This window comes from Ruditapes philippinarum, unplaced genomic scaffold (assembly GCF_026571515.1).
Source record: "Ruditapes philippinarum isolate M1 unplaced genomic scaffold, ASM2657151v2 ctg760_1_1_1_1, whole genome shotgun sequence".
NCBI lineage: Eukaryota > Metazoa > Mollusca > Bivalvia > Venerida > Veneridae > Ruditapes > Ruditapes philippinarum.
Window position 1 is genome coordinate 363,194 of NW_026853160.1, and position 25,482 is coordinate 388,675.

General features: G+C 33.8%; 1 protein-coding gene across 1 annotated transcript; it reads left to right on the forward strand.

The window, feature by feature from the left end:
* On the forward strand, positions 1–25,395 carry LOC132735577 (uncharacterized). Its single transcript, XM_060722538.1, has 13 exons — positions 1–104; positions 1,538–1,708; positions 2,676–2,828; positions 4,702–5,085; positions 5,845–6,645; positions 17,697–17,774; positions 18,943–19,051; positions 20,739–20,899; positions 21,562–21,733; positions 21,938–22,102; positions 23,095–23,276; positions 24,179–24,183; positions 24,841–25,395. The coding sequence occupies exons 2-13, from the start codon at positions 1,589–1,591 to the stop codon at positions 25,178–25,180; spliced, it is 2,670 nt and encodes an 889-aa protein (XP_060578521.1). The 5' UTR covers positions 1–104; positions 1,538–1,588; the 3' UTR covers positions 25,181–25,395.
* Positions 25,396–25,482: the final 87 nt, after the last annotated feature.

Genomic DNA, 25,482 nt, shown 5'->3' on the forward strand with positions numbered 1-25,482 from the left:
GTGTCCAATTTCGTCTGCACCTGAAAGTAGAAAACTTGACATATCCAGTCAATTTGTATCATAATTATTGTATTGCTGTTATTCATATATACATTTTTTGACAAGTCAGTTGAAAAAAGTTTCTCTTTTTCAATTTTAAGAGAAAATGTTCGTTCATAAAGGTTGCCATTGTTAATAATATACTTAATATAAAAAATATTCATGTCAGAGGTAATTTAGCCACAGACACATGCCATGGGCTTGAAGTTGGGTTGTGGAGGGGACTTGAGCCCTAAACGCATTAAAATCTAAAGAAATCTGTACATACTTTTCAAAACAGCGTATATTGGGTTTTATTGATAATTTATATGATAGGTTTATGTGCTTGGATCAACAAATTACAATTTGCTTGGATTTTAAGGTTGGATCTCCACAGCAGTGTCTGGAAGTTTTCAATAGTTCAAACACTTTCCATGTGCAAACAATTCATCTCCAAATATGATAAATATTCAGTGTGTTTTAAACTGACCATTTTTATGTAATTTAGGAGTTAAATTTACAACATTTAAATGGTCAATGATAAGAAATTTTTGTAACGGTTTTCTCAGCAACAACTTTATAATCACAGCCTCTTGAAATTAAATATTAATAGGCCTAGCATTAACACATGGTCCCATACCGTGGGATTCAATAACACTCGGGTCTAGCGCTCATCCATTTCCTGTTTTAGGTAGTTAAATTTTGGACATTATGTTAATTATAGTAACATCACAGCCGCATGATCATTTGGTATACAAATGCAACCCATCCTTTTCTGTCTTTGAACAGAGACATAGATTACAGGTTATCTACATCTCTGCTTTGACCCATTTATGTAGACTGTCACAATAAAACTATTTTATAAATAAAATCTACATATTTGAAATTGACTACTATTTTTCTTAATTGTTTTTACACAGTAAATTAAAATAATGCTGTCATTTTCTCATTATCCCATATACTGACATATTGTCTGTTCCTAATAGTTTGAATTTTATAGCAAGTTAACTGTTGGAAGTTTTCTACTACTAAATTTGAAGATTTTGACCCATCTGATTCCTTCAACTCTTGCATTTTTGGGGATAACTGTGATACTGTAGTAACCTCCTCTAAAATCACCCAAAATGGCAGACAACAAAAAAGTTAAGAAAATAATACTTTACGTGGATCTTTTGTGATAAATTTTTGGTAAAGGAGGAAAATTTTCATTCATTGTGTGATTATCATTTTTATATTTAGATATTTTCCTATAAATGTTAAGTACTGTGATATCATAGAATCCTGGGTTATATCTAAAGAATGTCTGCATCAATGAGAACATACAGATTTAGAGGAGTTATTGCCCTTGTGTTTTATTTCATTTTTCATGTCTTTGAAAATAATTCAAGCTTCAAAAATGTTTATAATCAACAAAAGTTGATGAAACATTATAAGATTTGCTTCTAGATGAAACATTATTATTTTAATTTGCTTCTAGATGAATGTGCAAAATTCTTAAGTTATTGTTTCTGCTTCATAGCCAAACACCCAAGAAAAAAATAAGTAACAGCATTATTCCAGAATAAGAAAAATGTCAAATCAAGTGGGTGCATGGAATCCTGGGGATGCATGGAAGAATATTGGCTGCTTTTTTGGCATAACAAAAAAACATCCTGAGGAATTGAGAAATAAAGCAGAGAGACAAATAAAGGTATTTAATTTGTCTTAAGTCCACTTTCTTCAAATTTCTAAATATGCTTATCTCTTATCTTCTATGCTATGTGGTTTTTTCCCAGGATTCCAATTTTCCCAAAATAATGTCAACATTTGTAATCTCACCATTTTGTGACTTGTTTATTGTTTTGTTTTGTTTTTCATTTTTAGTTATCTAGCTTTACATTGTGTGCCTGAAAAGGTAAATGAAAACACTATTACATTTTTTTTTTTTTATGAAATAACCTATGGAAAGTCATTCTGCATTTTGAACAACATTTTATTCACTAAAAACATAACAAAATAAAAGATTATTATTTATTTTCAGTTTATGAAAGAAATGGAAGAACAATATGTCTATAATGAAAAAACACACTTTTTAGAGATTTATTTAACATAACAAAATAAAAGATTATTATTTATTTTCAATTTATGAAAGAAATGGAAGAACAATATGTCTATAATGGAAAAACACAATTTTTAGAGATTTATTTTAATTGTTTATAATTATGTTATATTGAATGTTATTCTTCTTTGTATTGTCAATTCACAGATATTTTTCTAGTATTAGTTGGACCTGGTTCAGAATTTAAATTGCATAGGGGCAGCAAAATTATTTAAACAATTATTTTCATAATTAAGATGACGTAAAAACATCATATATTTCTGATAATACATTATAAAAGGTGCCTCAGATCATTGTCAAGTTGAATGATTCACTCATTTTTTTATCACTTAAAAACTTACAAACTAGGTGTAATTATTTTACATTTTAGACAAGATTTATTACCTTGAATTTCTGAACTAGATACTTTTATTAAATATAAAAGCAAAAATCTTAATTATGGTCATTTTTTTTAAAAAAAAATTAATAATAGCAGACAGAAGTCTGAGTGTATTAACACAACCTACCGGTACATTTTATTTTGCTTCAAGACTACATGATATATTATCTAAACTTTCAGGAAGGTGAGTTTGGGATAACTCTGAAAAGGTCCGGATCTAAACAAAATTATGAAACAGATAAATTTGTACATGGTGCACAAAAGGTTTTATCCCGAATTGGGGCATTCCAGGCATTAGAAGAATCACAAGATCACCTTCGTGTTTCAGACGAGGTATAACTGTAGATCATTTATAAAAGATTTTGTTTTATTTCATAATACTGTTACTATGTTGCTTAAGAATAAAGTCTTAATTTGTTCAATGTTCACTCACACAGTGTTGAAAAAAAATCATAATTACTTAATTTATTGCAAACTTACAGAAAGACCTAGAGTTGGATCGTTTCTGGACCTGCTAGGGTCAAGGTCACTCATACTAAAATAATTTATGCTTTGACAGAACAACATAAATGACCAAAATGTCAATAATTGAACTATAACCTTGACTTTTGAATTAGACCCTTCTCAAGAAAGGTGCTTTGGTAACAAGAGCTGTCACAGGAGACAGCGAAGCTCGACTAATAAAATACTGGACGCAGTAAGGAGGACAAAACTATGAAAGAATAATCAATTATGTATAATTATGTATTAAGTTATAGTAAAAAAATAATATTTGTTAACATAAATTCCAAGATCAAGGGGAATAATTCTAGAAATAGTCATGCTAGAGTTATGGACCTTGTCACACAACATTTGTGTAATGATAAGAAATAGATATTTGAAGTTTGAAGTAGATACCTTAAAAAGTGAAGAAGTTATTATATTTCTTAAAGAAAATCAAAGAGAGATAAATGTGTATTATTGCTTCAAGAGTTATGAACATTGTCACATAAAATGTAATTGATTATAAGGAATAAGTATTTGAAGTTTGAGGTAGATACCTTTAAAAATAAAAAAGTTATAATAAAAAATAACATTTTTCTAGTAAAAAAATCTAAGTGTAAGGGGAGATAATTCTTGCAATATTGGTGCTAGAGTTATGAACCTTGTCACATAAGATGTGGATGATGATAACTTAAATATATTTGAAGTATGAAGTTGATCCCTTTAGAAATAGATAAGTAACAGTAAAAAATAATATTTTTTATTGAAAATCCTAAGTTCAAAGGGAGATGAATCTGAAAATATTGGTGCTAGAGTTATGAACCTTGTCACATAAGATGGGGATGATGATAACGTAAATATATTTGAAGTATGAGGTTGATCCCTTAAGAAATAAAGAAGAAACAGTAAGAAATAGTACTTTTTGAGGAAAATTCTAAGTTCAAGGGGAGAAAAATCTGAAAAAATTGTTGCTAGAGTTATGAACCTTATCACATAAGATGGGGATGATGATAAGGGACATATATTTGAAGTATGAGGTTGATCCCTTAAGAAATAGAGAAGTAACAGTAAAAAATGGTATTTTTTAAGGAAAATTCTAAGTTCAAGGGGAGATAAATCTGAAAATATTGGTGCTAGAGTTATGAACCTTGTTACATAAGATGTGGTTGATGATAAGTAACATATATTTGAAGTTTGAAGTTGATACCTTAAGAAATGACAAAGTTATAGTGAAAAATATTTTACTGCACCAAAACTTTAATCTAAAATCTGGACGCGGACGCCTACGCCGACGCCGGGGCGAGTAGGACAGCTCTCCATATACTTCGTATAGTCGAGCTAATAAGGAAAAACCAAGACAATGGCACTTGCTTGAGATGACATTTGTTGAGACCTGATTTTGTGGCATTGCCATGCTTCTTGTTATACATGTATATGATTCTAGTAGCTGGCAGGCAGATAGTTTTAGAGTTTAAAATAACATATTAATTTGCAAAAATGTAGAATTTATGAGCATTATAAGTGCTTATTATCTACATTATTGGTTTCAATGAAAATCGAAAACTTTACAAAGTCTGCCAGCTATTTTTGTTTTGATATGATAAATCCAACTGCATGACAACTCTTATAATAGAATGAATAATGAAAAGTATTTAGATTTTCTATATAGTAAATTTCATTTTGAAGCTCAATTTAAATATATCACATTACTTTATTCTGATAGAGAAAGACAGGTTCAAGCCACTCTTCAAAGTTGTTTTATCAGTCTAAAGAACCAGTGGCTGGTTCCAGCCAAAGTGTGGAGGATGCTGGAAACCAACCTTTAACTCTGACCACTCCAAAGAAAACACATTCTTTAAGCAAGCAATCTGTATACAACCGATTATACACAGAAAATGATGATGAAGAAACTGATATTGATACTGGTATAAGAACAAAGTGTGAATCCAAACCTAAAGTAACTTTTGAAGCAGTTGATTCTTTTACTTCACAAACCACAAAAAGTGAAGGATTTGTAAATGAGCCAATGGAAAATACAGAAGAAATTGATAAAACACAAGATGGAAAAGTATATTCTGATCCCTATGTAGCTTATCAAACTTCAAAGGTAAAGAATAGTAGTGTGCTGATATCTGAAGAGAAAATTATTTCAGAAAGCGTAGATAATTTTAAAAAAATCTTTTTTTATTTCATAAATAGATCAATAATACTATGTTGCTGTAGAATAAGGTCTTGATAAGTTCTCTCACACAGAGTTTAAAAAAAAATCATAATTACTTAATATATTGCAAACTTATGGGAAGACTTAGTGTCATATTGCTTCTGGACCTGCCAGGGTCAAGGTCACTCATACTAAAATAATTCATGCTTTGACAGAACAACATTAATGACCAAAATTTTGATAATTAAAATATGACCTTGAATTTTGAATGACCTTCAACCAGTAAGGGTCTTTAGTATTAAAAGAAAAGCCAAGACCATGGCACTTGCTTGCGATGACTTATGATGAGATATGATTTTATGGCATTGCCATGTTTCTTGTCATATATAAGTCACCTCTAAGTGCAGTGACAGGTTAAGTCATTCTGAATTTAATAGGAGATAATCAGTTATTGGCAGGCAGATGATTTTTGAGATTACAATAACATATTTGCAAAAATGTAGAATTTATGAGCACAGTGCATAATCTACATTATTTGTTTCAATGAAAATTGAAAATTTTAAAGAGTCTGGCAGCTAAGTTTTAATATTATAAATCTAATTGCATGACAACTCTTATAATAGAATGAATAATGAAAAAAAATATTTAGATTTTCTATATTTTGAAGCTCAATTCAGTTATATCATATTAACTATATTCTGACAGAGAAAGGCAGGTTCAATCCTCTCATCAAAGTTATTTTATCAGATTAAAGAACCAGTGGCTGGTACCAGCAAAACTGTACAGGATGCTGGAAACCAACCTTTAACTCTGACCACTCCAAAGCAAACACAGTCTTTACTTAGCAAGCAAACAGTAGACAACAGATTACACACAGAAGTTGATGATGAAGAAACTGATATTGATACTGGTATAAGAACAAAGTGTGAATCCAAACCTAAAGTAACTTTTGAAGCAGTTGATTCTATTATTTCACAAACCACAAAAAGTGAAGGATTTGTAAATAAGCCACTGGATAATATAAAAGAAATTGTTAAAACACAAGATGGAAAGGTATATTCTGATCCCAATGTAGCTTATCAAACTTCAAAGGTAAAGAATAGAAGTGTGCTGATATCTGAAGAGAAAGACAGGAAAGCTAAATTGATTTTCTTTGATGAACTCGTAAAACCTTACCAGAGAGTGCAAATGAATGATTTGGAAATTCCAAAGTATAGTTATGACAGCTTGACTAGATCAGCAAAATGTAAAGCAAGCAGACCTGATAGAGAGGATAAGAAGGTGTATACTAAAATGAGATCATCTCCGGATATTTGTATAGATCAGACATCAGCAGCTGGTAATTTGTCGCCAAATCGGGTGGCCTTAAAATCTAACGCAGGTGAGTCTGATGTTGATCTAGTGAAAGAAGATGAAGAAGAGGAAACTGTTGCTACTGGAAATGAGCTGGACGAGGATAATTCAGACTCTGTGGATCCAGTCAAATCTGAAATCAAACCTGAAAAGGTACATAATCAGAGTAAATGTATGTAGATATGTATAATACATGTATAATATTTTTATAATTTAATAACTGTAACAGAGAACAATACATTCAATAAACATTTTCTGATCTAAAGTATTTGATTCGTCAGAAACTTGCACAGAATGTGCACTGACCACTTAAAAGATTTGAGACAGATCTCATAAAAAGTTTTAGAACCTTGAGGCCAGGCTTTATTATAGCTTTCTGAAGCCAGTTCCTCACTCACTCAGCATGCCTACAGATTTGTGCTTAAATTTTGATATAATTTTTTAAAACAAATTCGGAAGTACATTGTACATGATTTATTGTAAAGTGTACAGTTAAAGATTGCTTCACCTATAGTTGGGCTGCACTTAATATATATCCACAGAATTGACATATAACTTCAAAATTATGCAGAAATACAGCAATTGCTGATTAATAATAGTCACTGGATAAAATTTATTTATTCTATTAAACATAATATTTTGCATAACATATGCACGAAAATTACTGTGATTGTGAACTATTAACTTTCATAATTTCTCACTAAATTGAAATTGAATAGTTGAATAAGGAATATAAAGTTTAATCAATTCAAAAGATAAATTTTGAATAATATGCATATGAGTCAATATGAATTTAAGTATGAATCACATTGGAAAATATTTTTTTGGGGTTCAAATTGCCATGATCAAGTTGGTTTAAATATTCAATAATTTAACAACAAATTGGTTCTAACATGCCCTCAGAGTATAGAGAGCAATTATGCATACATGTGCCAATTGTTTAAGAGACTATCAAAATATTAAATTATTTACTGCTCAAATCAATTGGCACTGTGGTTTTTCTGTGATTAGCTCACCTTGCACAAAGTGTAGGTGAGCTTTTAGGATGGCCAACCAAATGGCGTCCGTCGTCTGTCGTCCGTCCACATTTTAAATATTCTAAGGACATCTTCTATGATACCGCAAGGCCAATGTTAATGAAACTAGGCAGGAATACTCTTTGTATGAAGCTCTATCAAGATTGTTCAAAGAATTCCATTTTCTGCAGAACTCTGGTTGCCATGGCAACCGAAAGAAAAATCTTTAATCTTCTTTTATATCTTCTTTTAAAGAACCGTAAGAGCTAGAGCTTAGATATTTGGCATGAAACATCTTCTAATGAGTGTCTACCAAGTTTGTTCAAATAAAAGCCTTAGGGTCAAAATTGGCCCCGCCCCAGGGGGTCATTGATTTTCCCTATATGCATATAGTAAAAACTTTAAAAATCTTCTTTTAAAGAACCCAAAGAGCTAGAGCTAAGATATTTGGCATGAAACATCTTCTAGTGAGTGTCTACCAAGTTTGTTCAAATAAAAGCCCTGAGGTCAAAATTGGCCCCGGCCCGAGGGGTCATTGATTTTCCCTATATGCATATAGTAAAAACTTAAAAAATCTTCTTTTAAAGAACTGTCAAAGCTAGAGCTTAGATATTTGGCATGAAACATCTTCTAGTGAATGTCTACCAAGTTTGTTCAAATAAAAGCCCTGGGGTCAAAATTGGTCCCGCCCCAGGGGGTCATTGATTTTCCCTATATGCATATAGCAAAAACTTAAAAAATCTTCTTTTAAAGAACCCAAAGAGCTAGAGCTAAGATATTTAGCATGAAACATCTTCTAATGAGTGTCTACCAAGTTTGTTCAAATATAAGTCTGAGGTCAAAATTGGCCCTGCCCCAGGGGGTCATAGATTTTCCCTATATGCATATAGTAAAAACTTAAAAAATCTTCTTTTAAAGAACCCAAAGAGCTAGAGCTAAGATATTTGACATGAAATATCTTCTAGTGAGTGTCTACCAAGTTTGTTCAAATAAAAGCCCTGGGGTCAAAATTGGCCCCGCCCCGGGGGGTCATTGATTTTCCCTATATGCATATAGTAAAAACTTAAAAAATCTTCTTTTAAAGAACCGTTAGAGCTAGAGCTTAGATATTTGGCATGAAACATCTTCTAGTGAATGTCTACCAAGTTTGTTCAAATAAAAGCCCTGGGGTCAAAATTGGCCCCGCCCCAGGGGGTCATTGATTTTCCCTATATGCATATAGCAAAAACTTAAAAAATCTTCTTTTAAAGAACCCAAAGAGCTAGAGCTAAGATATTTAGCATGAAACATCTTCTAATGAGTGTCTACCAAGTTTGTTCAAATATAGGCCTGAGGTCAAAATTGGCCCTGCCCCAGGGGGTCATTGATTTTCCCTATATGCATATAGTAAAAACTTAAAAAATCTTCATTTAAAGAACCCAAAGAGCTAGAGCTAAGATATTTGACATGAAATATCTTCTAGTGAGTGTCTACCAAGTTTGTTCAAATAAAAGCCCTGGGGTCAAAATTGGCCCCGCCCCGGGGGGTCATTGATTTTCCCTATATGCATATAGTAAAAACTTAAAAATCTTCTTTTAAAGAACCGTAAGAGCTAGAGCTTAGATATTTGGCATGAAACATCTTCTAGTGAATGTCTATCAAGGTTGTTCAAATAAAAGCCCTGGGGTCAAAATTGGCCCCGTCCCAGGGGGTCATAGATTTTCCCTATATGCATATAGTAAAAACTTAAAAAATCTTCTTTTAAAGAACCCAAAGAGCTAGAGCTAAGATATTTGACATGAAACATCTTCTAATGAGTGTCTACCAAGTTTGTTCAAATAAAAGCCCTGGGGTCAAAATTGGCCCGGCCCGGGGGGGTCATTGATTTTCCCTATATGCATATAGTAAAAACTTAAAAAATCTTCTTTTAAAGAACTCAAAGAGCTAGAGCTAAGATATTAAGCATGAAACATGTTCTAATGGGTGTCTACCAAGTATGTTCAAATAAAAGCCCTGGGGTCAAAATTGGCCCGGCCCGGGGGGTCATTGGTTTTCCCTATATGCATATAGTAAAAACTTAAAAAATCTTCTTTTAAAGAACTGTCAAAGCTAGAGCTTAGATATTTGGCATGAAACATCTTCTAGTGAATGTCTACCAAGTTTGTTCAAATAAAAGCCCTGGGGTCAAAATTGGTCCCGCCCCAGGGGGTCATTGATTTTCCCTATATGCATATAGCAAAAACTTAAAAAATCTTCTTTTAAAGAACCCAAAGAGCTAGAGCTAAGATATTTAGCATGAAACATCTTCTAATGAGTGTCTACCAAGTTTGTTCAAATATAAGCCTGAGGTCAAAATTGGCCCTGCCCCAGGGGGTCATAGATTTTCCCTATATGCATATAGTAAAAACTTAAAAAATCTTCTTTTAAAGAACCCAAAGAGCTAGAGCTAAGATATTTGACATGAAATATCTTCTAGTGAGTGTCTACCAAGTTTGTTCAAATAAAAGCCCTGGGGTCAAAATTGGCCCCGCCCCGGAGGGTCATTGATTTTCCCTATATGCATATAGTAAAAACTTAAAAATCTTCTTTTAAAGAACCGTAAGAGCTAGATCTTAGATATTTGGCATGAAGCATCTTCTAGTGAATGTCTACCAAGTTTGTTCAAATAAAAGCCCTGGGGTCAAAATTGGTCCCGTCCCAGGGGGTCATTGATTTTCCCTATATGCATATAGCAAAAACTTAAAAAATCTTCTTTTAAAGAACCCAAAGAGCTAGAGCTAAGATATTTAGCATGAAACATCTTCTAATGAGTGTCTACCAAGTTTGTTCAAATATAGGCCTGAGGTCAAAATTGGCCCTGCCCCAGGGGGTCATTGATTTTCCCTATATGCATATAGTAAAAACTTAAAAATCTTCTTTTAAAGAACCCAAAGAGCTAGAGCTAAGATATTTGACATGAAATATCTTCTAGTGAGTGTCTACCAAGTTTGTTCAAATAAAAGCCCTGGGGTCAAAATTGGCCCCGCCCCGGGGGGTCATTGATTTTCCCTATATGCATATAGTAAAAACTTAAAAATCTTCTTTTAAAGAACCGTAAGAGCTAGAGCTTAGATATTTGGCATGAAACATCTTCTAGTGAATGTCTATCAAGGTTGTTCAAATAATAGCCCTGGGGTCAAAATTGGCCCCGTCCCAGGGGGTCATAGATTTTCCCTATATGCATATAGTAAAAACTTAAAAAATCTTCTTTTAAAGAACCCAAAGAGCTAGAGCTAAGATATTTGACATGAAACATCTTCTAATGAGTGTCTACCAAGTTTGTTCAAATAAAAGCCCTGGGGTCAAAATTGGCCCGGCCTGGGGGGGTCATTGATTTTCCCTATATGCATATAGTAAAAACTTAAAAAATCTTCTTTTAAAGAACTCAAAGAGCTAGAGCTAAGATATTTAGCATGAAACATGTTCTAATGGGTGTCTACCAAGTATGTTCAAATAAAAGCCCTGGGGTCAAAACTGGCCCTGCCCCGGGGGTCATTGATTTTCCTTATATGTGTATAGCAAAAACTGAAAAATCTCTTTTGAAAAAACCCAAGTAGCTTGAGTTTAGATATTATACATAACATCTTTAAATAAATATCTATAAAGTTTGTTCAAATAAAAGCCCAGGGGTCAAAACTGGCCCTGCCCCGGGGGTCATTGATTTTCCTTATATGTGTATAGCAAAAACTGAAAAATCTCTTTTGAAAAAACCCAAGTAGCTTGAGTTTAGATATTATACATAACATCTTTAAATAAATATCTATAAAGTTTGTTCAAATAAAAGCCCTGGGGTCAAAATTGGTCCCGCCCCAGGGGGTCATTGATTTTCCCTATATGCATATAGCAAAAACTTAAAAAATCTTCTTTTAAAGAACCCAAAGAGCTAGAGCTAAGATATTTAGCATGAAACATCTTCTAATGAGTGTCTACCAAGTTTGTTCAAATATAGGCCTGAGGTCAAAATTGGCCCTGCCCCAGGGGGTCATTGATTTTCCCTATATGCATATAGTAAAAACTTAAAAAATCTTCATTTAAAGAACCCAAAGAGCTAGAGCTAAGATATTTGACATGAAATATCTTCTAGTGAGTGTCTACCAAGTTTGTTCAAATAAAAGCCCTGGGGTCAAAATTGGCCCCGCCCCGGGGGGTCATTGATTTTCCCTATATGCATATAGTAAAAACTTAAAAATCTTCTTTTAAAGAACCGTAAGAGCTAGAGCTTAGATATTTGGCATGAAACATCTTCTAGTGAATGTCTATCAAGGTTGTTCAAATAAAAGCCCTGGGGTCAAAATTGGCCCCGTCCCAGGGGTCATAGATTTTCCCTATATGCATATAGTAAAAACTTAAAAAATCTTCTTTTAAAGAACCCAAAGAGCTAGAGCTAATATATTTGACATGAAACATCTTCTAATGAGTGTCTACCAAGTTTGTTCAAATAAAAGCCCTGGGGTCAAAATTGGCCCGGCCCGGGGGGTCATTGATTTTCCCTATATGCATATAGTAAAAAACTTAAAAAATCTTCTTTTAAAGAACTCAAAGAGCTAGAGCTAAGATATTAAGCATGAAACATGTTCTAATGGGTGTCTACCAAGTATGTTCAAATAAAAGCCCTGGGGTCAAAATTGGCCCGGCCCGGGGGGTCATTGGTTTTCCCTATATGCATATAGTAAAAACTTAAAAAATCTTCTTTTAAAGAACTGTCAAAGCTAGAGCTTAGATATTTGGCATGAAACATCTTCTAGTGAATGTCTACCAAGTTTGTTCAAATAAAAGCCCTGGGGTCAAAATTGGTCCCGCCCCAGGGGGTCATTGATTTTCCCTATATGCATATAGTAAAAACTTAAAAAATCTTCTTTTAAAGAACCCAAAGAGCTAGAGCTAATATATTTAGCATGAAACATCTTCTAATGAGTGTCTACCAAGTTTGTTCAAATATAAGCCTGAGGTCAAAATTGGCCCTGCCCCAGGGGGTCATAGATTTTCCCTATATGCATATAGTAAAAACTTAAAAAATCTTCTTTTAAAGAACCCAAAGAGCTAGAGCTAAGATATTTGACATGAAATATCTTCTAGTGAGTGTCTACCAAGTTTGTTCAAATAAAAGCCCTGGGGTCAAAATTGGCCCCGCCCCGGAGGGTCATTGATTTTCCCTATATGCATATAGTAAAAACTTAAAAATCTTCTTTTAAAGAACCGTAAGAGCTAGATCTTAGATATTTGGCATGAAGCATCTTCTAGTGAATGTCTACCAAGTTTGTTCAAATAAAAGCCCTGGGGTCAAAATTGGTCCCGCCCCAGGGGGTCATTGATTTTCCCTATATGCATATAGCAAAAACTTAAAAAATCTTCTTTTAAAGAACCCAAAGAGCTAGAGCTAAGATATTTAGCATGAAACATCTTCTAATGAGTGTCTACCAAGTTTGTTCAAATATAGGCCTGAGGTCAAAATTGGCCCTGCCCCAGGGGGTCATTGATTTTCCCTATATGCATATAGTAAAAACTTAAAAATCTTCTTTTAAAGAACCCAAAGAGCTAGAGCTAAGATATTTGACATGAAATATCTTCTAGTGAGTGTCTACCAAGTTTGTTCAAATAAAAGCCCTGGGGTCAAAATTGGCCCCGCCCCGGGGGGTCATTGATTTTCCCTATATGCATATAGTAAAAACTTAAAAATCTTCTTTAAAGAACCGTAAGAGCTAGAGCTTAGATATTTGGCATGAAACATCTTCTAGTGAATGTCTATCAAGGTTGTTCAAATAATAGCCCTGGGGTCAAAATTGGCCCCGTCCCAGGGGGTCATAGATTTTCCCTATATGCATATAGTAAAAACTTAAAAAATCTTCTTTTAAAGAACCCAAAGAGCTAGAGCTAAGATATTTGACATGAAACATCTTCTAATGAGTGTCTACCAAGTTTGTTCAAATAAAAGCCCTGGGGTCAAAATTGGCCCGGCCTGGGGGGGTCATTGATTTTCCCTATATGCATATAGTAAAAACTTAAAAAATCTTCTTTTAAAGAACTCAAAGAGCTAGAGCTAAGATATTTAGCATGAAACATGTTCTAATGGGTGTCTACCAAGTATGTTCAAATAAAAGCCCTGGGGTCAAAACTGGCCCTGCCCCGGGGGTCATTGATTTTCCTTATATGTGTATAGCAAAAACTGAAAAATCTCTTTTGAAAAAACCCAAGTAGCTTGAGTTTAGATATTATACATAACATCTTTAAATAAATATCTATAAAGTTTGTTCAAATAAAAGCCCAGGGGTCAAAACTGGCCCTGCCCCAGGGGTGTCATTGTTTTTAACTATATGTGTATATAGTAAAAACTTAAAAATCTTGTTTTAAAAAACCCAATGAGCTAGAACTTAGATGTTTAGCATAAAACATCTTCTTATGGGTGTCTACCAAGTCTGTTCAAATAAAAGCCCTTGGGTAAAAATTGGCCCGGGGGGGGGGGGCTTTATACAGGTGAGCGACCTCAGGGCCATCATGGCCCTCTTGTTTACTATATGTGTATAGTAAAAACTTAAAAATCTTCTTTAAAAAAACCCAATGAGCTAGAGGTTAGATTGCAGGAAACATCTTTTTGTGGGTGTCTACCAAGTTTGTTCAAATAAAAGCCCTTGGGTTAAAATTGGCCCTGCCAAAGGGGGGGGGGGGGTCATTGTTTTTCATTATATGTGTGTAGTAAAAACTTAACACCATGAAACATCTTCTAATGAGTGTCTTCCAAGTTTGTTCAAATAAAAGGCCTGGGGTTTAAACTAGCCCCGCTCCGGGGGCCTAAATACAGGTGAGCGACCTTAGGGCCATCATGACCCTCTTGTTTTTTATTAGCTCACCTGAGCACGAAGTGCTCAAAGGTGAGCTTTTGTCATCACTCTGCGTGCGTCGTGCGTCGTGCGTCCTTCAAAAAATGGCGTCAAACTTTTCAAACAACATCTCCTCCTAAACTACATGGCCAATTGCAACCAAACTTTACAGAAATGATCCTTAGGTGGACCCCTTTCAAAGTTGTTCAAAAATTTAAATTCCATTAAAAACTCTGGTTGCCATGGCAACCAATAAGAAAAACTTAAAAAATCTTCTTCTAAAAAACCGTAAGAGCTAGAGCTTAGATATTTGGCATGAAACATCTTCTAATGAGTGCCTACCAAGTTTGTTCAAATCAAAGCCCTAGGGTCAAAATTGGCCCCGCCCCAGGGGGTCATTGATTTTCCCTATATGCATATAGTAAAAACTTAAAAAATCTTCTTTTAAAGAACTCAAAGAGCTAGAGCTAAGATATTTAGCATGAAACATGTTCTAATAGGTGTCTACCAAGTTTGTTCAAATAAAAGCCCTGGGGTCAAAATTGGCTCCGCCCCAGGGTCATTGATTTTCCTTATATGTGTATAGCAAAAACTTAAAAAATCTTCTTTAAAAAAACCCAAATAGCTGGAGTTTAGCTATTAAGCATGAAACATCTTCTAGTGAGTGTCTACAAAGTTTGTTCAAATAAAATCCCTGGGGTCAAAATTGGCCCCGCCCCGGGGGTCATTGATTTTCCTTATATGACTGTTATAGCAAAAACTTAAAAATCTTCTTTGAAAAAACCCAGATAGCTAGTGTTTAGATATAAAGCATGAAACATCTTCTAGTGAGTGTGTACCAAGTTTGTTCAAATAAAAGCCCTAGGGTCAAAATTGACCCCGCCCCAGGGTGTCTTTGATTTTCCCTATATGCATATAGTTAAAACTTAAAAAACTTCTTTTAAAGAACCCAAACAGCTAGAGCTAAGATATTTAGCATGAAACATCTTCTAATGAGTGTCTACAAAGTTTGTTCAAATAAAAGCCCTAGGGTCAAAATTGGCCCCGCCCCCGGGGGTCATTGATTTTCCCTATATGCATATAGTAAAAACTTAAAAAAATTTCTTTTAAAGAACTCAAAGAGCTAGAGCTAAGATATTTAGCATGAAACATGTTCTCATGGGTGTCTACCAAGTTTGTTCAAATAAAAGCCCTGGGGTCAAAATTGGCCCCGCCCCGGGGGTCATTCATTAGCTTGACTTTTTTTTTGTTGATATATACATATTATATATATACACATATATATTTATATATATATATATATACATATCATGTATATGTATATATATATATATGTATATGTATATATATATATATATGTATATATATAAATATATATATATATATATATGTATGTATGTATATATATATATATATATATATATATATATATATATACATACATATATATATATGTATATGTATATATATATATATGTATATATATATATATATATATATATGTATGTATGTATGTATATATATATATATATATATATATATATATATATATATATATATACATACACACATATATATATATATATATATATATATATATATATATATATATATATATATATACATACATACATATACAACCAAGTTTGTTCAAATAAAAGCCCAGGGGTTAAAACTGGCCCCGCTCCAGGGGCCTATATAACAGGTGAGGGACCTTAGGGCCATCATGGCCCTCTTGTTTTTTATAATTATTACCAGTAATTTTAACATTGAGTAAAAAAAAGTGAGTTGCATGGAAACGTGAGAAGGCCTTTTTAGCTCACCTGAGCATGTGCTCAGGGTGAGCTATTAGGATCACTCTTCGTCCGTCGTCTTTCGTCCGTAGTATGTCATACGTCGTCCGTTGTCTGTTCACACTTTTCAAACAACATCTCCTCTAAAACCATAAGGCAGATCATAATGAAACTTCACAGGGATGTTCCTTGTGTGAAGCCTTAACAAAGTTCTTCAAAGAATTCCATTCCATGCAGAACTCTGGTTGCCACGGCAACCAAAAAAAAAAACTTTAAACATCTTCTTCTAAAAAAACCCAAAGAGCTAGAGCTTAGATATTTGGCATGAAACATCTTCTAGTTAGTGTCTACCAAGATTGTTCAAATAAAAGCCCTGGGGTCAAAATTGGCCCCGCCCCAGGGGGGTCATTGATTTTCCCTATTTGCATATAGAAAAACTTTAAAAAATCTTCTTTTAAAGAACCCAAAGAGCTAGAGCTAAGATATTAAGCATGAAACATCTTCTAATGAGTGTCTACCAAGATTGTTCAAATAAAACCCCTGGGGTCAAAATTGGCCCCGCCCCAGGGGGTCATTGATTTTCCCTATATGCATATAGTAAAAACTTAAAAAATCTTCTTCTAAAAAACCCAAAGAGCTAGAGCTTAGATATTTGGCATAAAACATGTTCTAATGGATGTCTACCGAGTTTGTTCAAATAAAAGCCCAGGGGTCAAAACTGGCCCTGCCCCAGGGGTGTCATTGTTTTTAACTATATATGTATAGTAAAAACTTAAAAATTTTCTTTTAAAGAACCCAATGAGCTAGAACTTAGATGTTTAGCATGAAACATCTTCTTATGGGTGTCTACCAAGTCTGTCAAAATAAAAGCCCTTGGGTAAAAGTTGCCTAGCGGTCATTGATTGCCCTATATACATAGAGAACCCAAAGGAGCTAGAGCTAAGAATTTTAGCATTGGCCGTTTACCAAGTTTGTTCAAATAAAAGCCCTTCCGGATTCAAAATTGGCCCCGCCCAGGGGGTCATTAATCTTCCCTATATTTGCATATTATAATTAAAAACTTAAAAATCTTCTTTTAAAGAACCCAAAGAGCTAGAGCTAAGATATTTAGCTGAAACATGTTCTAATGGGTGTCTACCAAGTTTGTTAAAATAAAAGCCCTTGGGTTAAAATTGGCCCTGCCAGGGGGGGGCCAAAGTCATTGTTTTTCATTATTTGTGTATAGTAAAAACTTAACATCATGAAACATCTTCTAATGGGTGTCTTCAAAGTTTGTTCAAATTTAAGACCTTTGGTTTAAACTAGCCCCGCCCTGGGGGCCTATGTACAGGTGAGCGACCCCAGGGCCATCATGGCCCTCTTGTTTTAGGATGGAAATAAAGTCCTAAAAATGTATTGAAGGTGGACCTACCACTATCTAGACAATAAAAGCAAAAGTTTGCAAGACATCTTTAGACATGACCTATTATGTTTGATTAGTTGACCCAATATTTACCTTTTTTGTTATACATGTATATAGAAAAATTGGTTCTAATAAAGTAAATTGATCTTTTTTCACCCAGGAGGTTAAAAGTAAACTATTTCCCGAGGATGTTGTGTATGGGAAAGAAGCCTTGAAACATTATAAATTCTATGTACAGGTCAGTATTATATAAAGATGTATACACTTCATTTATTCTCTTCCTTAGATAAAAACCAAGGATTGAACAAAATATTTTTCAGTAATTTGGAGTCTTGCTTAAAGCCTTTTTTTTGGGACATTTTCAGAAAGAGAATGATTTTCAATGTGAAAAAAAATATTACTGTTTTCTTTTCAAAACTACTACATGTACTACTCTATGCAGTAAACTTCAAAATTCCATCGACTGGGTACTTTATTATAATATTATATGCAGCTTAAGAGTTGTCAAAAACTATGACTATGTTATCAGTATTGATGAAGTTTGTGAAAATACTGAAAAAAAGTGTGTCAGGAAAAACTCAAGACTTTTTCTTTCAAAATTTCAACAAGAGCGATCAGTAATCACATGTGTCGCCTCATGATGGCCAATTTCATGTTGGGACAAAGTTTGTGACAGACGGACAGACAGACGGACAGTGCACAACTAGACTTGGTACTGATCATTCCTGTAAAGTTTGGATAAAATTGCACCAGTAGTTTATGAGGAGTAGGCCGGACAAGCTTTTGCGTATCTTGCAACACACAGAAAAAAAGGGCCATAACTCAACCAAAAATCATTCAACCAGAAAACCCGTGCAATATGCGCAAGGACTTGAGCTACAGATCAATCCTGTAAAGTTTCATTGAATTTGCTTTAGTGGTATAAGAGAAGTAGTCCGGACAAACTTTTAAATTAAAGATTATTAAAGGGCCATAACTCTGACAAAAATCATTGAACCGGAAAATGCTGACAATATGCACAACTAGACTTGGTACTGATCTTTCCTGTAAAGTTTGGATGAAATTGCACCAGTAGTTTATGAGGAGTAGTCCGGACAAGTTTTGTGACGGACTGACAGACGACGGAGAAGTGATCCCTATATGTCGCCACTACTCCGTAGAGGCGACACAAAAATAAACTACCCCTTTTTTAAACCATATTGCAATTTAAGGTCTGAATTGCAAATATCCAAGTGTCTGAGTAAGCATTACAGCCATAAATGCCTGAAATAATATTATCATTTTATGCAATTAGACTAACTTCGGAGATCAAACTAGAAAGGCATGTGAGAAAAAATGTGTAATTTAAATGTATGAACAACAAGAAATTTAGCTGTAATAGTTGTTACCCGATAATTGTGTTACAGATAGAAAGAAAAGTAGAGAAACAAAGATTGAAAGATGAAATGGTAGCCAAACTAAAGGAGTATGACTGGAAATTGTCTGCCATAGATGAAATGATTGCAATGGCTAAAGGTAGGGGAAGTAATCTATGTATTTGAGAATGATTGATACTGCTGCTTCTCTCAAGATCTGGACATTGTCTTTTTTATATACTGTAAAATCCCTATTAAACGCTCCTCCGCTAACAAAATCCTCCCATGGGCCCCCAAGGTTTTTTGATATTGAAAAATTTTACTCATCAATTTGCTGAACAAATGAGTAAATCCATAATTTTATTAGAATCCTTCAGAATCCATTTGAGCCGCGTCATGACAAAACCAACATTATGGGTTTGCGACCAGCATGGATCCTGACCAGCCTGCGCATCCGCGCAGTCTGATCAGGATCCATGCTATTCGCTATCAGTTTCTCTACTTGTTATAGGGTCTTTAAGCGAACAGCATAGATCCTGATCAGACTGCGTGGATGCACAGGCTGGTCTGGATCCATGCTGGTCGCAAACCCATTATGTTGGTTTTGTCGTGACGCGGCTCATTTTATTTTATAGTAAACACAAATTTGTATCATATAATAATAAACTTAAAAATTTGTAACACTTTTTAAAGTTCTTACCAACACTTGCTTAAAATTTAAAATAACAAAGATTTTTGGATTTAGGAATAACTCTTACTGTCTTGTAACTTAATAGCCCCCCTTTTGGAAAATGTTTAGCACCAGTTGGGGTGTTTAATAGGAATGTAACAGTACATCTGAATATATTTCTTTGCCAAGATTCAGGTTATATAAATGACGACTGAATTTGGTTTTTATTGTGACATTAAGTAATATGATGTTTCAATATTTAACCCTGTTTTGTCTATATTGTATTTGAATTTGAATGAAAAAAGAACATATATGTACTTATAATTTCAGAACAATAATTTTTTTTACATATTTTTTTTAAAAACACTAAGATTGCCTTTAATGACTGCTTATATCTCTGAATATTTAAGTTTCTTCTTCTTTTTTTTTAATCTTTTTTTTATTATTAGAAACTGTTTATAGTGTTTTCCAATCAGTGCTTTTTCATTTATCTATTATTATTAACCATATGTATGACCCATTTCTATGGTTAATTAGATAATATCATGTGAGCCCTGTCTCAGAGTCTCTCATGGAATTATCGAAGCTTTAACCTTTTACCCCATGAGCATATTGTGAAAAATGGCCGTTTTCATTGAAATTAAGCCTCCTGTTACAAGTTCAAACTGCTATGAAACTATGAAAAATGCTTCAATACTGATGAAACTAATGGCACAAATATTAAACTAGACCATAGCCTTTGTAACAGCTCGCTCAATCGTAAATGTCCAGGGCAACGGGGGGACATCTCAAAATTGCCAAAAATCACTATTTTGAATTGGGTTTTTTTGTTTTTTCATAAAAACTTATTTCAAAGTGCTGCAACTTCTCAATAATTGAGATAGAGTAAAAGGCTTTTAAGGATTGGTTACTAGTTGTAACCCTAAGATCGACCTGAGGCCATTTTTAGCCTGTCACATGTCCAAAATTTTCTTGGCGATAAGGGGGACTAAGGCCCCTCAATCAGACTCAATTTTATTGCGCACTTGGCTTTAATACATAGGGCACCTGAGATTTTCGTCCAATTGTCAGGCTAGAATGTTATATATAACTACAACATAGTGATTGAGTGTTGGAGTGACTGGATACTGAAAGTCTAAAAATAAAAATAGTAAAGTGAAACATTCTTATTATATAGATTATTACATTAACCCAAACTCTAAGAACGCTGCCCGATGGAAGACGTTAAAGAGGAATGTGAAGAAAAGTAGTAGTCACCAGATAGGACATACAGAACATCGCCGGAAACTTGGCTCACTACCAGATTACCTGCCTATTTTTACATATTTCATTATATTTGTAAGTAAATGATGATTATCTGAAGTTTAGCTGACAGGAGTTACATTTTTTTTTTTAATTTTTTTTTTTGTATTATAATTGTTATTCCAGTATCAGTCACAGACATTCATTTTCAACTTACAGGCGCAAATATGGAAATATTAAACTAGTTTCTGACTAAATAATTTTAAAGTTAAACTGAAACAATTGTGATAAGATTTTCATGAAAAGTTCAAGGTATTGTCAGAGTTTGTACTAATATATAAACAATTGTCTTCTTTCAAACAGCTCTCATTTGCTTCTAGAATAATGATTTTACGTTTACTTAAAATGATAGGTTTAGCTTAATAGTGACAAAAAACCACTTTAGATTTGCTATCAGTGAAATTGTAAAAAAAAAAAAAAAAAAAAAAAAAAAAAAATTGTCATATAGGGGAACTTGATTGTGACCCAAATTCCAGTAAGAACCACAATCCCTTAGGATTATATTGACATATCAGATTGACTTTTAATCACTAGACCAGTTCAGAAATTTGTTTTAATTTTAATTTTCACTCGAGCAGATATAATATAATGTAAACTAAAGTTGTATTGATTTATGCTTGGTTATATCTTGATATGACGCTGTCCTTGTATATTATTGTGGTCAAACTATTCGCACATTTTTCTTGTCTTTATATTAGGCTCAGTTGGTTTCTTTCATCGTAATATATGGTCTACAAGGAGTAACACTGATTGGTGTAGAGCCGAAGCTTACAGTGGAGTCTGGTATACAGACTTTCATGGGCATGGAGACGATACACAAGTGGACAGCACCAAATGTTTGGATAGGTCCAAGTGAAAAAAGCTTGATAGGTAATGATTCTTGTTTTTTTTTGTTTTTTTTTTTTTTTTTTTTCGTTGAAAAAAAAAAAAATCTTTGAAAAAATTTCATTTTCTTTTCTAATGTGTGACATTGAATTTGTTAAACTGTCAAATACCAATTTATTCAATATCCTAAGCAATTATTACAGAGCTTTTCTGAGACTATGTGAGATTAAATTTTTTTTGCTATTACAGGAGTGGGTGGTGTTTTTGCACCATGTATGAGAACAGATATTCAGCTTCAGTTTGAACAATCTAAACAGAACTACAGCACTGATACACCACTAGGATGTTGTGAAGTGTCTACCAGAAATGTAGCAGGTACCACAACACAGGCTGAGTGTGACAATCTTACTGAAGGTATGTCTTTTAGCCTCCATGGGAAACAGGTATTTCTTTGTCATGTTGTTTTTTTTTCTACTTAGACACGAGGTGGTACTTATATTTAATGGAGAATGCAAAGTATTTTAAGAATTGACCCTAGTCATATGGCCCAGCCAAATATTTACTAATTTGAATAGACCTTTAACCCTTTACCTGTTGAAATTTTGATTTGACTTGTCTGCCATCCAATTTTGGACTGTCCATTATCACTTTTTAAGGGTATCAAGATAAAACAAGGGCAATCAGTGATGACTTGTGTCACTGTGTAGCAGGAGATTCAAAAATTATTAACAGGGCAAAAGACATTTTTTACTCAAGGGCAATAACTAAGCTGAAACTCATTCAAGCCAAAAACTTGTGTATTATGCACAAGTTCTTGACCAACTAATCAATCCTGTAGTTTCATTGAAATTGCATTAATGGTATAAAAGGAGTAGTCTTGACAAATTTAATTAACAAACTTTTTATTCAAGGTCAAAAGTGGGCCAAAAATCATTCAAACTGAAAACCCATGTAAAGTGCGCAAATACTTGACCTACCAATCAATCCTGTAAGTTTCATTGAAATTGCATTAGTGGTACAAGAGAAGTAGTCTGAAAAAACTTGAAAAAATGAAAAATAATTAAAGGGTCATAGCTCCAACAAAATTGATTGAACCATTAAAAAGCCAATGATAGCACAACTTGACTTAGTAATGATCATCCCTGTAAAGTTTGGATAAAATTGCACCAGTAGTTTATGAGGAGTAGTCTGGACAAGTTTTGTGACGGACGGACGACAGAGAAGTGATCCCTATATATCCCCACTACTCCATAAAGGCAACACAAAAAGTAAGTTTTTTATCACCCAGCAGTATAGAGCCTGTTCAGACTGGTACCACAGGCTGGCCTGGCTCTTTACTAAGGTGACAAAGGCTAAATTAATCACTTTAAATTCAAGCAATTTAAATGCTTATTTGATTACTTCAGGGATAGGGAAGTGGAATGCCAATGTGACCTGTAACAAGCGACCTGTCAACAAAGCTGGAACTAGACACAATATGAAACCATGTTGTCTCGGTTTGAAAGGACAGTGTCGCCTTATGTCTCACAAGCACTGTGCCTTTCTCGGTGGAGAATTTTACCTGTTCGGACCGGAACATTGTAGTCAGGTAAGACTTTGAACCTAATTCTTTCTCTGTATTCTTAAGATGGACAAATCAGAACTTATAAGGGTATGTGGTTATAGCAGGATTGAAATAATTAATGATAGTTGCATCACAAATTTGTCAAACTTATTTTATAGAAGTATAAAGTTTGTCTGCCAATAAATTCGCTCTATTTTGTTTAAATTTTGCCAAAATATTTATCAAACAGTGCTGTAACTCAACTGTATGTAAATGAGCCGATGTAATGGACTACACCTATTAACATAATGTACTGGATTTTAATGGGCTGGGCTAACTGTAAGTAGGTTATAGATAATATACAGAGTCTTAAGAAACTAAATTCTTAAAACTCTGTATATAACCTTCCTATAACCTATACATAATGAAAATAGAAGATTAATCCTGATAAAAAGCATGGATTTCTTATTACATGTAAAATTTAAATATAAAAGTCTGATGTTTGTTATAAAGGTGAGTGCTTAGAGAAAAAAATGTCATCCGGTCGAGTTCAGCTTCCGGGTTTATTACCCTGGCAAACCCAACTCTCCTGCCCGGGTGGCGGGGCCACTTTTCACTTTTCTTATCACCATGGCTTTACAGTTTTTTAGTTGTCATGGTCGCACAGTGGTTTCTCCTCACTCAAATAGAGGTGACAGCAGGCTGGTTTCGAATGCTCATCATTTATATTATCTCAGGCACAATGGCCTTACTGGTAAGTAGATATAATTGTTGCTTATGTTCTAAAAGTATTCTGTAGAAATAAAGGGAGGGATAAAAATCTTCAGATTTTGTTATAACTTAAAATCTTCCCAAATTTCTCTCCTGAACTTATTTTTTCCTTGCTAATAAGATTATTTATAAATGTTTGCTCTGCACGAACACTTTTTATAGCATGCAATTTTTAGAAAAGGTAATTTCAGTCTAAAAAAGAATACATTCATAAACAAAACCCATACAAAATTCTCATGTCTTAAACATAGGATTTGATTTATGATAGTTTCTTTTTTCATTTTCAATAAAATTATTCTGCTTCAGGAAATAAAGTGTATATAATTGCTTTAAGGAAGAGCTCAGTTAATAGTTATAGAGTTAATCTCAAGGCTTATCATGACATTACCACCTAGTGGAAGTGTCCCAGACTCGTCGCTTGTCGTAAATTTAGTTATTCAAGTTGAATTTATTCTCTTGAGGAAACTAAGGAAGTTAATTTTCATACATCAGATAAGTAGTTCTACTCAAGTGCCATCTAGATATGTATTAAAATTTGCATGGAACGAAAACCCTAAAAAAAATCATTAAATGGTATTATGCTGGTATGAAAATTTAAATTGAACCCAAGGATAAGAACTAGACTAAATTATCCCCTTTTTTAAAATGATTTTTCCTTGAAATAGACAATTTTTTCAACGACTCTTTATGTTAACTTTCAAGCTTTTTTGGGATTATTTTTCAGACTTTATAAAATGTTCCCAACCAAAGTACTTTGTAGGGGAGGGGGACCCCTGTGTGTGGAATGCTCGGTGGGGGTTTTTGGGAACTTTTCCCATTTCTAAAAACTTGTCAACAGACCATTGCTCGAGCTTTTGAAATTGTCAGTTGCTATTATCCTTCTGTTTTTCCTTGGAACTTTACCCTATTTGGACATATTTGGAATGATCACGGGTTTAATAAGTGGCGCCCTCTGTGGAGTAATATTTTTGCCGTATATCACGTTTGGAAAGTGGCATTGCCCCGTGAGAATCATTTTGATTGTTAGTGCATCAGGTCTTCTTATTTTAATTTGTTACTTCTTATTGCATTTGTTTGTTACTGTTCAGAGCTTGGAGAATTGTGAAGGTTGTAAGAAGTTAAATTGTCTGCCATATACAGAAAAAATGTGTGACACATCCCTGTGGCACCAATTTTAAAAGTAAATATGCATACAATGTAAATCAAGTGTTAGCAATTTAACTATGTTTTGTACAGAAATATTGATGAGGAAAAAAATGTATTTATATGAACTTTTTTAGAATGAAGAATTTCATCAATTGAAAGATGCTAGGTTTTATGAAATAAACACGTAATTATAGAAACTGTTTCTGATTACGAGTCATTTGAGCCATGTCATGAAAAACCAACATTATGGGTTTGCGACCAGCATGGATCCAGACCAGTCTGCGCATCCGCGCAGTCTGATCAGGATCCATGCTGTTCGCTAACCAACCCTATT

Coding starts and splice junctions, on each gene's coding strand:
- LOC132735577 (XM_060722538.1), top strand. CDS start 1,589: ATGTCAAATCAAGTGGGTGCATGGAATCCTGGGGATGCATGGAAGAAT. Junction 1,709..2,675: donor AAGCAGAGAGACAAATAAAG/GTATTTAATTTG, acceptor CTAAACTTTCAG/GAAGGTGAGTTTGGGATAAC. Junction 21,734..21,937: donor AAGTGAAAAAAGCTTGATAG/GTAATGATTCTT, acceptor TTGCTATTACAG/GAGTGGGTGGTGTTTTTGCA.